The 12,828-nt window shown below is 37.7% G+C and overlaps 1 protein-coding gene across 1 annotated transcript in view; it reads left to right on the top strand.

The window, feature by feature from the left end:
* SLC44A1 (solute carrier family 44 (choline transporter), member 1) overlaps nucleotides 1–12,828 on the top strand; it is a 47,579-nt gene that overhangs the window by 21,324 nt on the left and 13,427 nt on the right. The window contains exons 5-9 of the mRNA XM_009998172.1: nucleotides 3,073–3,166; nucleotides 7,423–7,592; nucleotides 9,471–9,560; nucleotides 11,332–11,459; nucleotides 12,351–12,537. Coding sequence (XP_009996474.1) covers nucleotides 3,073–3,166; nucleotides 7,423–7,592; nucleotides 9,471–9,560; nucleotides 11,332–11,459; nucleotides 12,351–12,537 — 669 coding nt within the window. The remainder of the gene's footprint in view (nucleotides 1–3,072; nucleotides 3,167–7,422; nucleotides 7,593–9,470; nucleotides 9,561–11,331; nucleotides 11,460–12,350; nucleotides 12,538–12,828) is intronic.

Raw genomic sequence — 12,828 nt, 5'->3', positions numbered from 1 at the left:
TGTGGGATCAGTAAATTCTGTGTGCTTACCAGTAGCCCAGCAACAGTTGCTCTGGATGATTTAGAAGTATTTTTCTTTAATGTTGCAACATACTGGGATCTAAAATTCAGTCCCTGTAGGCCGGTTTGACGTTGTTTGCCTAATGATTTCTCTGGAAGAAATATGTATTCTGCTGTAGGAAGCAAAAGATGTATTACTTTCATGATTTTTTTAGTTTGTTCTCCAAATTCTACCCATAGTTTTTCTGAAACATTTATGAGTGATAATAATTTAGGAATAGTAATAATGTCTTTGGTAAACTTATTGTCTGAGCGAAGTAGATTATTCAAGTTCTTCTTTAACCTTTTGCAGGCCTTGCAAACTCAAATGGCAATACTAAGACAGTCTTTGCTAAACCAGAATAACTAGTATTGGTTGGAAGGTTTGACAAGGCAGTCCATTCCTCCCATTCTCACCTTACAAAATTCAAACTTGTATTTATTGATGCACAGGGACTCTTTTGTTAAGAAATCAGTTTAAGTTTGATGTAAAGTGATACATTACTCAAACACATGTTTGGGTTGTAGAACTCTCCCACATGGTATTAGATAAGTTGGAATGTTTTCAAAATATGAATAAATATTTATGGGAATAGTAAAAATGTATTCTAATTATATAGAATAAAAGGATAGACCAATCTCATGGACATTATTTCAGCTATTGGACTGGTAGTTTGTTTATATGCAGGGTGGTTAATATCACTTGATTGACAAGCTCCAGGAAAATATCCTTCTATTTGCTTGCGAGTGTAAAGAAGCATACTGCTTGAGTTGGACAGCTGAGAAGAGTATGCAAAGGAGTCCCAAGAGCAGTTCCCAGGCAAGAGATGATAGTGTCAGCCAGAGTTCTCCACTGCTGCAGTGCATAACAGGAGGGAATGTATTGCTGGGTTCTAGAGGTACCCTGGCAGTGCGCTTTCAGTTTTCCTCAGGGCCAGCAGTATGCTGGGATATCCTAGTCTAGAAGTGCTACTTGAGTGGCTTGTGACCTGCATTGCAGATCAGAATCTGGCATTTGACCAGCAAAACCAAACAAAAGCTTGGCTTATGTTTGTGATACAAACAGAAGGTCTTTCAGATGCACATTTGTGCCAAGAACCTAGACCCTTCTTCCCTGGCTGTAGCAGGTCCTGCCCTTTTCCCCTCTGCCTGAACTTCTGAAAATCACAAGGAAGCATGGTCATCCACAGATAAGCTGTGTTCCTTAGGCTTATGTAGGTGTGGCGGCCTCTGCATGAGGTTCTTAAACTGTAGTTCAACACTGGTATCGAATGGCAAAATTACCAAGCTGGCACCAAACATTCGGTATGAATAATCTCTATGTGGTTTTCCATATACAGCCCTCTCCCCTTCCCCTTCTTCCTTAGAACTTCTTGTACTAGTAATATTTATAACCTAAGCAAAATAAAATATATGTAATTGTCTCCAATCTTCTTTTGTTTTTGATAGTTTTCGTATGTACAAGAAAAGACTAAAAGTTTTTGCAGTAGTATTCTTTTTGTCCAAAAAGAATAATAACTTTTAGATACTACATTTACAACTACTGTGTAAGGAAGGTAGTTTTGTCTGATGTCTGTTTATCTGATGCCATGTTTTTCAGATAGGCAAGTAGAGGCATAAGGATTCATATAAACAGTATAATTGAAAATGGAGTTCAAATGTTTTACCTGATACCTTCTTTTTGCAGGAAATCTAGCTTTCTTCAGTGGTGGTATTTGGTGTTTTGGACCTGCCCCCAAGAAACTAATTAGCAGAAGTGGTATTTAAGTAGTGTTCCAGAGACTGCATGGAATAGCCTGCTCAGCTTCTCTCTGTCTTCTCTTTCAGTCTGTAAATAGAAGATGGCTCTTCATAGAGGTAGCAATTTAGCAATGGTAAACAAGATTTCTGCAAATAATACTTGTACAATTTCTACAAGTAACACTTCTGTTTGGTATCACACAGGCCAAGATAAGGCTGTTTGTCAAAAGTCTTCGTTTAATTTGGGTTAAAGCATCTATGTGTTATCTAGGTCCAGTTTGTAGAACTCTCTGCTATGAAGTATTTCTGGATAAGAGACCTTCTTAATGCAAATAATTGAGTATTTATAAGGATGATCAGGATCTCCTTGGTTAATTATGTAGGGGGGGAAAAAAATAACACAAAAGGCTATGATTCCAGAGCCCTTGCACGGGGGAGTTAGCAATTGGCAAACAAGTTCAGGAAGAAACTCGTCTTTGGACAGGCAGCCTCCATTGAAGGCTTTCTTACCTCATCCTCCAGTTTCTACGAGACTGCTGCTTTGATCTGACTTGGCAGTAGGTGTACTCCTAGAAGCATTGGCTCAGATGTTTACCATCTTGGTTATAGACAAATGGAAATGGATAACATCCTTCCATTAGGCAAGTGTCATGTACTAAGGAAAGCTTAAATTATATTTCAGTTTGGTTGTGGGCAACTTGATCTTTATTGTGCTATGTCAATTTGTTTATAGAGGGAGTTCAGCTTTGCTAAAAGCTTTGGACATCTAATACAGTCAGAGCTTGTGGTATTTTCCAGCCAACTTTCTAACATCAGCGGTTTGGTCCCTTAGTTCCTCTCCAAGAAGCCCATAGACTGGTCGTATTTTGAAAACACAAAAAAACCCACCCCTAAAGCCAAAAGACAACTTGAATATTTTCTTTTTGTAATGAATGTTGTCTTATGCAATATTCATGCACTAAAACTTATTAGGAAAAAGCGTGGTGGAGTAGAAGGGGAAATTTACTGCAAAGTACTTTGTGTTCTTCTTTTTTACACTGCATTGTAAATTAGCCTTTTAAACTCAAGTGCACAAATGTTGGAAGACCCAAACATAGATGAAGGATGTCATTCTCTTACAGCAAAGCCTGTGTTTGGCTTGATTCAGTATTCCATTGCAGGAGGAGCTGTAGCATAACCTTTTGTAATAACATATGGAACTGCAGAATCAGGACCTTTATCAGTTTTCATACTGTTTGCAAAGAATAGGATTTTTTTACTTTTCTCCACCAATCTTTTTTTCTCCTCTCAACAGGATCCACTCTGTGTAGCTATGAACTACAGCCATCAGAATATACTACAGACCCAAGGGCCGCCAAGTTATGTCCTAAATATCCTGTTCCAGAGAGGTAATATTAACATCTTGTCTGATTGGGGCTGAAGGGGGCAGAGATTTGTCTTGTTCATGACAGTTCTTTAGAAAATATGCAGCATAAATGTATTCTGTCTTACAGACAATCCGTTTTAATGTATTATTGCCACATGTTTTTAAGGCATTTTGAAAGCAACTCTTTAAAAATCCATACTATCCACGCATGAGAGTATTGAGCTGATATCGTCAGGTTCTCTTCTGTCTTGTGTAACTGACTGTACTGAGTATCAGCTGTTTTGCTGCCTTTCACCCTATAACCAGCTACCTCTCAGCAATGCAGATCAGAGACAATTATGGAGTACTTTTGATCTTTCGGAGGGAAAAGGTTATATTCACACACAGTTCTCTCCAGTGTTCACTTCTTACACTTCAGACAGTCACATTAACAAATTGGTTAATTTTTTATTCTTTCAGTCCCCAAATGACCAATATGAGGATGCTGAAGTACCAAAAAGAAGGCTGTGTTTTATAAACAGATTGATTTGATTTTTATTGTTTAAAATATTATACTAGACTTCTTTTTGTGAAGTAGGAGGAAAAAGTTTGTAGCTCTAGAAACTCTGCTAGCTATGCTGGCTGGAACTGTGAAGATGAGCATTGCTGAGAAAGAAAGTAATTTGTTTGCTGGTGTGCACACCATTCTGTCAGTAATTCTACTCACTCAAGAGGAATCATGTTGTGTTTTCTCAAAGTTTATCTTTTCAAACATTTAGTTTCAGTAGTGGGTTGTAACTGCAGTCTTGTCCTATGCATAGTTTTCTGTTACGGTTTTATTAAATGTTATAATTGTGTCCATTCTAAGAACCTTCAATTTTAAGTCTCTCTTTTCTGAATGGTGATCTCTCCAGTGAATTATTTTTTTTTATATTGTAGTGACAATAAGTAGCAGCTGGAATATGAACTTTTTTTTACTTTTCCTAACAGCAGATTCATATTCCATGCAGCTAACCAGCTGTTATAGCTGTAATACAAAAACAAATGAAAACTTCAGTGCCAGCTTGCATGCTGAAAAGGCTAGTCTGTCTTCATTTTTGCCAGAATTATATTGACTTTTCTCCCTATGTGTTCCCATGTCATTCAGTCTGAATGAATTAGCTTAATAAGAAAACAGTAGGATAGAGCAGTATGTCAGAACTCTAATGACACTACGTAAATTCATCACAAAACTACCTGAAGAATTATTTTTAAAAAACCCAACTATTGCATAAGTGGGGTATTTCCCCTTTTCTAAAAGTTACAAATAAAATGTTCAGGATGTTTGAATATTTTCTGAGACTGGAAAGTCTGAACTTAATGCCCTAAAGCAAAAAAAAGGCCAATATTCTGCCTGTAAACCACTCTGATTCCAGATTTTTATAGTTAAATTATTTGAGTAAGCTAGTGCAATTTGGAGGGAAAATGGAATCCTGTGGTGACAAACAAATGAAAACCTAGCACCCGGCAGACAGGCCTTCAGGGAGGTCTTACCTGACACTCCTATTTTCAAGTTTGATCTGTCAGAAGTTTGAACCATCATCAGAATTCCATTAGGCCCACAGGATAGAGATGCTGTGAGGACTGTCCCCTGATGTTTTCTTTTGATGAGCAGGCTTCTTCACACCCTTCATTTGAGGCTTCACCTTTCAATGCACTCTGATCCTCCAGCTTCAAGACACTGTCTAACTTTGACACAGCAGTGAACTCCAGCAGTGGAGCCAGTGATACATGTATCTTCCAGAAACTGTACCTAGCACATCTCAGCCTCAATAGTGCATGATTTTGCTGTTTAGTTGTGAAATAGAGGACCTCAGAGGAAAACCTGCACAGCTTTTCCCTTCAGTGTTTATCAAGCAGCTGTGCTGAGCAGTGCCAATGGTCTGCTTTGTAGAGGTGAGAAGACATAGGTGGCAGTGGCACTCCAACCAGGCTCCCCACACACACGTTGCTATGTATGCCTGGCTGTAGGAGTGGGAGGAAAAAGCTCTCCTCTGAAATCTAGCACTTGAATAATCAGATGAGTGTCTTAACTTCATCTGAATATTTATTTTAAAATGTAATTTTTAACATCTTTATCCACTAGCTTGAACTTTACTTACTCTTGTTCATGATTAAGTATCATGTTGTTATGCTCAGAAATGTGTAAATCTGTTCTGGTATGTAACGTATCAAGTTATAACTAGGAGGCCATATAAAATAGCACAGGTCACTAGGACAGATCTATTACTGTATTTTTATTAAACAAGACACCTCACGTCATTCATTCAATCAGAACCACAGAAACAGCAGCAGATTTCAAAAGGTGGATTCTCAAGGGTCCTGTTTCCTCAAGAAGGCTTGTAGGACTGACTAAGTGCTTTTTTATTAATTACAACAAAGTTAAAAATTAATTATTGCACACAGAAATAGGGAACTTAAAATGTATAGTTGAAATCCCCTTGGTTGGGTTGTATTTTGGAACAGTATTATAATCCGTTCATCCATCCCTTTCCAAAGTTGGTAATTTCATATTTGGATGCAGTAATGACAGTCTTTTGGCTACTTCTAGCTTAGATTTTGTGATTTGTTACTGGTATTGACAACTTCTATACCCTCTAGGCTTTCTGCAAAGTCAGAGAAGTTGACAATTAAATAAACCTCAGATTTCAGTATTTCCCAGTATTACAGCATATAGTGAACTGCAGTACACTACATATTCCAAAATAGGTTATGCTGGAAAAGCCTGAGAGGATACAAAGCCTGCCATTTAAGAATGGTGGCCATGATTATGCCTTTAGTTTGTTTTTTAACAACTGTGACTAATTCACAATTACTTTGTTGTACTTAACTGCTATCCTCATCACTATCTAAAAGCAGACCAGCAGTATGAGCATCTCCAAACGCATTTACCTATGTATTTACCTTACCTTGTCAGCACAGTAGGTTTAAAACCATGTAATTTACAAGAGTCAGTCACTTCAAATAAAAACCTATAATCTATTAAAGACTTGGGTATGGCAGGTGATAGTAATTTCTCCTGAATTTGGTACAGATTAATTACATACTATCGATTTTCAGCATCTCATATTATTTTTCCCCAAAAACAGTGCATAGAAAGGATGTGCCTAAGGCAGCTGGTTTACTCAGTGACAGAATTTTGGAAATGCTTGGCCTTAACAAGTAGTTACTGAGTACAGAAAATTGCTGGTATATAGGGCATTGCTGAAATGAGGAAACCGCAGAAAGATTATGTGCATTGCTGCTACAGTCCACTGAAGTCTTATCAGCAAGGAAGACTGGGGAGGGTGAAACAAATTTAGAGGTTAGAAGACTGACAATACAAAAGCCATTTCTTTCATTAGATACAATTACAGGAAGGAACATGTAATTCATGGAACATGTGTCTGAGGTGTAATTGGGAAGCTTGATCAAAGTAATAGGCCACTTTGAGATCTGATACAGTTTGTGAGCAAGAAAGGCAGCTACATAATGGGAGACATTTGGAAAACAAAATTATGCACTTCTAAAGTGGAGTGTTTGCTCTCTTTTATCTTCCAGTGGACTTTAACAGGTTCTGCTGAGCATTCAGCAGAGTTTAATTGCATAGTGTCAGTATTTTGGGGGAGGATGCTTACAAAACGTGCCAGGAATAATGAAACAATACAGGAATCCTTGCATGCATTGCAAAGAAGGTAGTGTGTAATTTTAACAAAGTTAATGAAAGTAAATACTGTGATGGTATTCTCTATCACAAGAGCAAGCTTAGGATGGGGAAGGACTAAGAATAAATGCATTGGTTTTTCTTGGCAGCAGTTTTAAGTGCCTATGTCTTTTCAGCATAACATGTACTTGCAAGAAGAGTATTGTCATTCTGGGATTTTTTTTTTTTCTGTAAATATGGGCCAGTGTTGCATTCTAACATGAGTCAAAGGCATTGCTGCAGCTGCTGATTCATCACTTCACACTTCAATGAGAGACATTTAAACAGAAATAGGAACATGTATTTTCTGAGCCTTGCTGTTTAAGGGTGGGAGGGTAGTAGTTTCCTGTTGAGCTGTGCACTCCAGCCTGACAGGATTACTTGTAAGAACTGCATCACTTCCCATTATGACCATCCTCATTTCAGTAGCACTTGTGCATTCAACACATGGTTTCTGGTTATGATGTTATGAGGGTGGAGTGGTTGCATCTATTCACCTTTCATTTGTGTGTTGATGTGGCATTTATATTAAGTAGGAGTAATTTTTTTTTCTGATTTTTTTTTTCTTGTGTCACCAGTGCACCTATTCCATTCTTCCATCGCTGTGCTCCTGTGAACATTTCCTGCTATGCCAAGTTTGCAGAGGCCCTGATCACCTTTGTCAGTGACAGTAGTGTCTTACACAGGCTGATTAGTGGAGTTATGACCAGCAAAGAGATTATAATGGGACTTTGCTTGTTATCACTAGGTAATTGTTTTTCTCATTACTAGCTATTTCTTAGTACTGCGGTAGGAGATTGTTAACACCCTCTAACCATATGAGCAAAAATGTGTTATAGCAATGAGCCCTTAAAAATGGTTCAGAATGCTTTTTTTAAATGTTATTTGACAGCTCAATAACTTATTCAGAAGCAATATACATATGTATTCTTGCTTTTTCTCTTCTTCTGCTGATCATGAGCTACAGAGGATGTGTGGCAGTTGATGAGCCAACATTGTTTTTTGTATACTTAACAGAGCATCCCCATTATTCTTGTTTTTATTACAATAGTCACCTTTCCCTCTCCTATTGCTTAGCTTCTGCTAACTGAAAGCCAAATAAACCCTTTCCAAATGAAAAGGACAAAGTGAGAAGTGCACACTCTTCTTAATTGTAGGGAGTTGTATGATTCTCTGAGTTAGTTTGTTTCATTTAAACTACTTGTGCAGGGATACAAGAGCTTTCAAGGGGAAAACAAGAAAGTTAGGTACCCATTTATTGTAATATATGTTACCCCCTTCTTCCCCTGCCCAGAATTAAGAACTTTGAAAATCTCAGCCTTATATGAAGAGCTGGTGATTCCAAGCAATATAGAGATGCTGAGTTTTTTCTACAGTTGTGAGATGACTATGGCCTACAGAGTGACACATGGCATTAGACTGAAGTGCAGTTTTAACAAATTCTTGTGAATTAAGGTGGATTGCTGCTAACCCACATAAACTGCTTATATAATGAGATTATTTTACTCCTACAAAATGTAAAAACTGAAATCCCAAAATGGGAAGCTTCAGATACTGTTTGCTTATATGAGCAGTGTGTGGTACAGAAAGAAACATTGTGAAGCTATACCAGACGAATAATTCCTTTGTTTTCAGTCTGCCTTTGTGGGTTAAATATATATATATATAAAGGAGGATGCTATATAGCATTAAAAAAAACTGAAACCAAGAGAAAATACAAATGAGTATTTTTTCAACTCTTAATGGGAAAGCTATTTATTCTTCTATCTTGACAACTGCAGTATTTGATTAAATTGTGGAGTGACTGTTCAGAATCTGAAAGCTAGTTGCTGATTAATAGTGCTGCTGTTGGGTGGAGTAAGAAGTCAGTACAGAATTTTACATTCAGTTAATTTCATATTTTTTTTTCATACTTATAAAGAAGTTTTTAAAATTTTTAAAGAGTGGGTAAGACTGTGTTATTCAGAAAGCCAGGTTCCAGTGGTTTTCATTTAACTGCTGTATACAAGTAAGTGTGTGCAGAAATACATGCATGCACTTATATGTGCCCCTCGCTAAGTATTAGTTGGCTGAGGCTGCAGAGGGGTTTTAAACATGCAGTTCCTGAATGACAGTGGAACTATACAAATGAAGCTTGTTAAATAATTGACTTTGAATGTTGAAAATAGAGCAGTAATTTTTTTTTTACTTTTTAGTGGCACAACGTTTTGAAGTGCACAGGTGTCACATTATCTGCACTTGTTTGACAAGTGTACTTGAGTGCAAATTTTGCTCTGGTCCTCAGGAGGTGTGCTTATGTCACCATACGTGGAGCAGTATCATGCCTTACTGTCTGTTTTGTCATTGTCTAAATACATCTCTGTCTGTATGTACACATTATGTCTTGTATTTAATGCAACATGTAAATGTATATATGCTCTCTTTATTTTAATCAACAGTGTCAAAGCAGGTGTAGAAGTGCCTCCTTTCCTGAACTATTTGTGTAGTAAGTTTGTAAGCCTCAGAAAATAAAACAACGTCTAAAAATTCTGTTAGGAGGTAGTTATTTTAGTGCAGTGGGAGAATCAGGAAGGCTATTTCTACCTGAAATAATTGCTCTACTTATTCTATTTGTCTTCTTTTGCAGTCTTGTCCATGATTCTGATGGTTATAATCAGGTACATTTCAAGAGTACTTGTCTGGATTTTAACAATTCTTGTCATTCTGGGATCACTTGGTAAGTCTTGTTTGTCTCTGAGTGCCCAATTCTTATCTTTGTGCTCTGTATCCTCTGGCCAGCTGCATCCTGCACAGAACTTGGACAGTGCATTTCCCTTCAGCTTTTCTTTGAGTCCCTTGCAAGACAAATGTAAAAAATGCCACCATTGTAATTGCAGTCCTCTCCCAGAAAGTATGTTGCTCCTTAGAGCTGTGCTGCACTCTGTGCTTGGCTGGAAAGTTTCCTATCAGCCTTTCTCACTGGAGCCCACATAGCAATGTGGGATATCCCTCACACCACTTGCAGCAAAGCCCTACCCCTGCCTACTTCTTAAACTTCCTTCCAAATATGTAAGCCAGCTAGTCAGGATGTGTCTGATGGCATATTCAAGCCTGCAGGAACCAAAGGGCAACTATTGTTTATGCAGCCTCAGGGAACCCTTAGGCTGTAGATGTGTCCATACAACTCTGACAGGTTCATCAGCCCCTTTAACCCTCCAAGTAGCTTTGTAGGTGTATCTGAGAGTGAGGAGAGGAAGCAAAGGTGCTTTTCTAGCACTTCTAATAAAATCCTTGTATTTCCATGTTACTCAGAAAGTCCTTCATGATGTAGGTCCTGTGCAACGAGCCATGCCATCTTCTGGGGAATGGCCAAAGATTGTCACATCCAAAATGCTTTAGGTTGCATGAAGATAGCCCTGCTTAATCACATCAACATTTGTAAAACTAAAAGTTTTTTGTTTCTGAAAGCTAGTAGCAAAGCCAAAATGTAAGGGCAGATAACTGCAGGGAAAGAACAAAACCAGAATAATTAACTTAGGAAGTACTAGGAATTTAATTTTTGCAATGCATGACAGCAAGGAATGAAGTAAAATCAGCAGACCATCTATGTCTTTTCAGCATCACTTGGTTTTTCTGCTTACTGTTCACAGGATCTCTGGCCACAGAAGAAGGAAAAAATAGATTTTTTAATTTTTTTTTTAAATTTATGTTCTCGTCAGAAGCTAAGCAATTATGTTGAGTGAAAGAGTTGAATAACTTACTGCCAGCTGTTATTATCTTCTAAAAAAATCACATCTATTACTCAGACTGAGTAAGAACACATCATTTGTGAGACATACTGCTTATTCGGTATTCACTTTTTGCTTAGAAGATGCCAAAAGAGCATCCTCTGGTTTAGACCTGAACAGACTAACTTCAGCAAAGACCTGTGTTCTCTAAACAAGCTTATGCAGCTGATTCAGGAATAGAACAGAGAAGGATACTCAAAAGAGATACCAAAAGCCTCCCAGAGGGGCTGGAGACTTAAGAAAAGTTCTACGCTGGAAAGGTAGCTAGAACCTGAGAAGGAAACTTTGGCTATAAGGCTATGATTTCTTAAAAGAAGTTAAAAGGAAGTACCTGTCACTATACATGCTGGCCTCCTGAGCTTTTTGCTAATGTTTTTTCCAGTGCCTAAAAAACATTATCTGAAGCAGATGTAGTAGCAATGTGTCATTAACCAAAGTGCTGTTCTCAGTACCAGGGCTGTTCCTTCTCTTCTCAGTTAGTCTTCCCAGGAGTTACAGTCTTCTTTTTTTTGTTCCTCTTATTATTTTGCATCTGAACCCAGAGGTCCTTGTCTGTTCCCCCTCCTAAATTCTTACTCCCTACTGTATTATACATACTTACATCCTACCAACAGTTCCTGTTGGGCTAGCCCTCAGTGCCCTTGAGCATTTTGTTCAGCTTCTTTGGTAAAGAAATTACCTTTCAGTTATCCTTTTTTTTTTCTTCTCTCTAAAACATAGGTGGTACAGGAGTCTTGTGGTGGCTCTATGCTAAGCAACGAATATCTGCCAGTGCTGTTGAGACTCAAATAGCCAAAGACAATATTCAGGCTCTACTGATCTATGCCATTTCAGCTACAGTCTTCACGGTATGGTTTGCTAGTGACTGTATTGTTTTCTTGTTCTGTCTTCCTGATTGTCTCTTGGGTTTTTTTTTTAATTCAGGTGACAAGTTTATATTGCACACATTTTTGGAGGGTTTATTTCTACTGCAAACTCTGTTGTGGGAGTTTGTTTGTTTGCTTAGTTGTTGGTGGGGTTTTTTTTCCTTCCAGACATTATTCTCTAATATCTAGGTTTGAGTCAGGAGAGCTGCTCTCTACTGTAAAATGTCCACAGGGACTTCCATAAATTGGTACAATATTGGATTCCCAATCCAGTTTCACTTACGAGATTTTTCATAGGTTCCCAGTTCAGAGGTACTTCATAATTTCAGCGTATTTGAAAGTTCTTACACCATTCCTACGTCTGAAATCAATTGTTGCCAAAATTCTAGCATTTACAGAAGGATCATTTTGAACTAAAGTACTAAAAATCATGACTGAACCAATTTATCTTGCTCAGGTCTTGCTATTCATTTCAGAGTTACTGAATTTACTACTAAAAATCGACAGTGTTTGACTAACTTTTATGACAAGTCTACCACACCATGCTCAGAAATAGATGTTAAGTTGTATTCTTTGATAAGTCTTGCTGATTTCACTAGTTTGTAAAATAAATGAGGATACAATCTGATTGAATCTCCAAAGCCTAATGATGATTCCAAATACATAATTATGAGATTGGAATTCCCTAAAAGTATAATGTGGAAAGTAATTTATCACCAGAACAAGCTGATAGAGGTTTTACTTTTCGATCTTGAGATCTTGCAGATAAAAGCATCTGTTTATTTCCTGTGTTTTAATATCTTAGCTGTGAAAAATTGTAGTTTACTTATTTTTTCGTTCTCTAAAATGTGATTTGGTAACTTGTCCCTCTAGGTTGTGTTGTTCTTGATAATGTTAATTATGCGCAAGCGAGTAGCTCTCACCATTGCCTTGTTCCACGTGGCCGGCAAGGTCTTCATTCACCTACCGCTGCTAGTCTTCCAACCATTTTGGACATTCTTTGTGCTTACCCTGTTCTGGACATACTGGGTCATAGTCCTGCTTTTCCTTGGTACTACAGGTAAGCAGCTACCAGGCTTATCTTAAATAAATTCTGCTTCCTTTTTGTGTGTTTTCAGGCGGAGTTGGTTAAAAAGTGTGTAAGAACCTCTAGAAAAAAACCCACGCACATTTTAGTTCCGTTATTGTTGATTTCAATGACTTCATAACAGTCGTTTCAAGAAAGTTTTTATGCATTTGAATCTGCATTCCCAGTATATTACTTCATGCCTTGGGCTGGCTTTTTCATTTGATGCAAGTTGGCATGTTGCAAACCACAAGGCTCCATTAATAGAAGTAGTGAGGAAAGAGT

Source organism: Chaetura pelagica, unplaced genomic scaffold (genome assembly GCF_000747805.2).
Source record: "Chaetura pelagica isolate M959 unplaced genomic scaffold, ChaPel_1.0 scaffold145, whole genome shotgun sequence".
NCBI classification, from domain to species: domain Eukaryota; kingdom Metazoa; phylum Chordata; class Aves; order Apodiformes; family Apodidae; genus Chaetura; species Chaetura pelagica.
The sequence above is the reverse complement of the archived record's forward strand: the minus strand, read 5'-3'. Positions and strand labels throughout refer to the sequence as shown.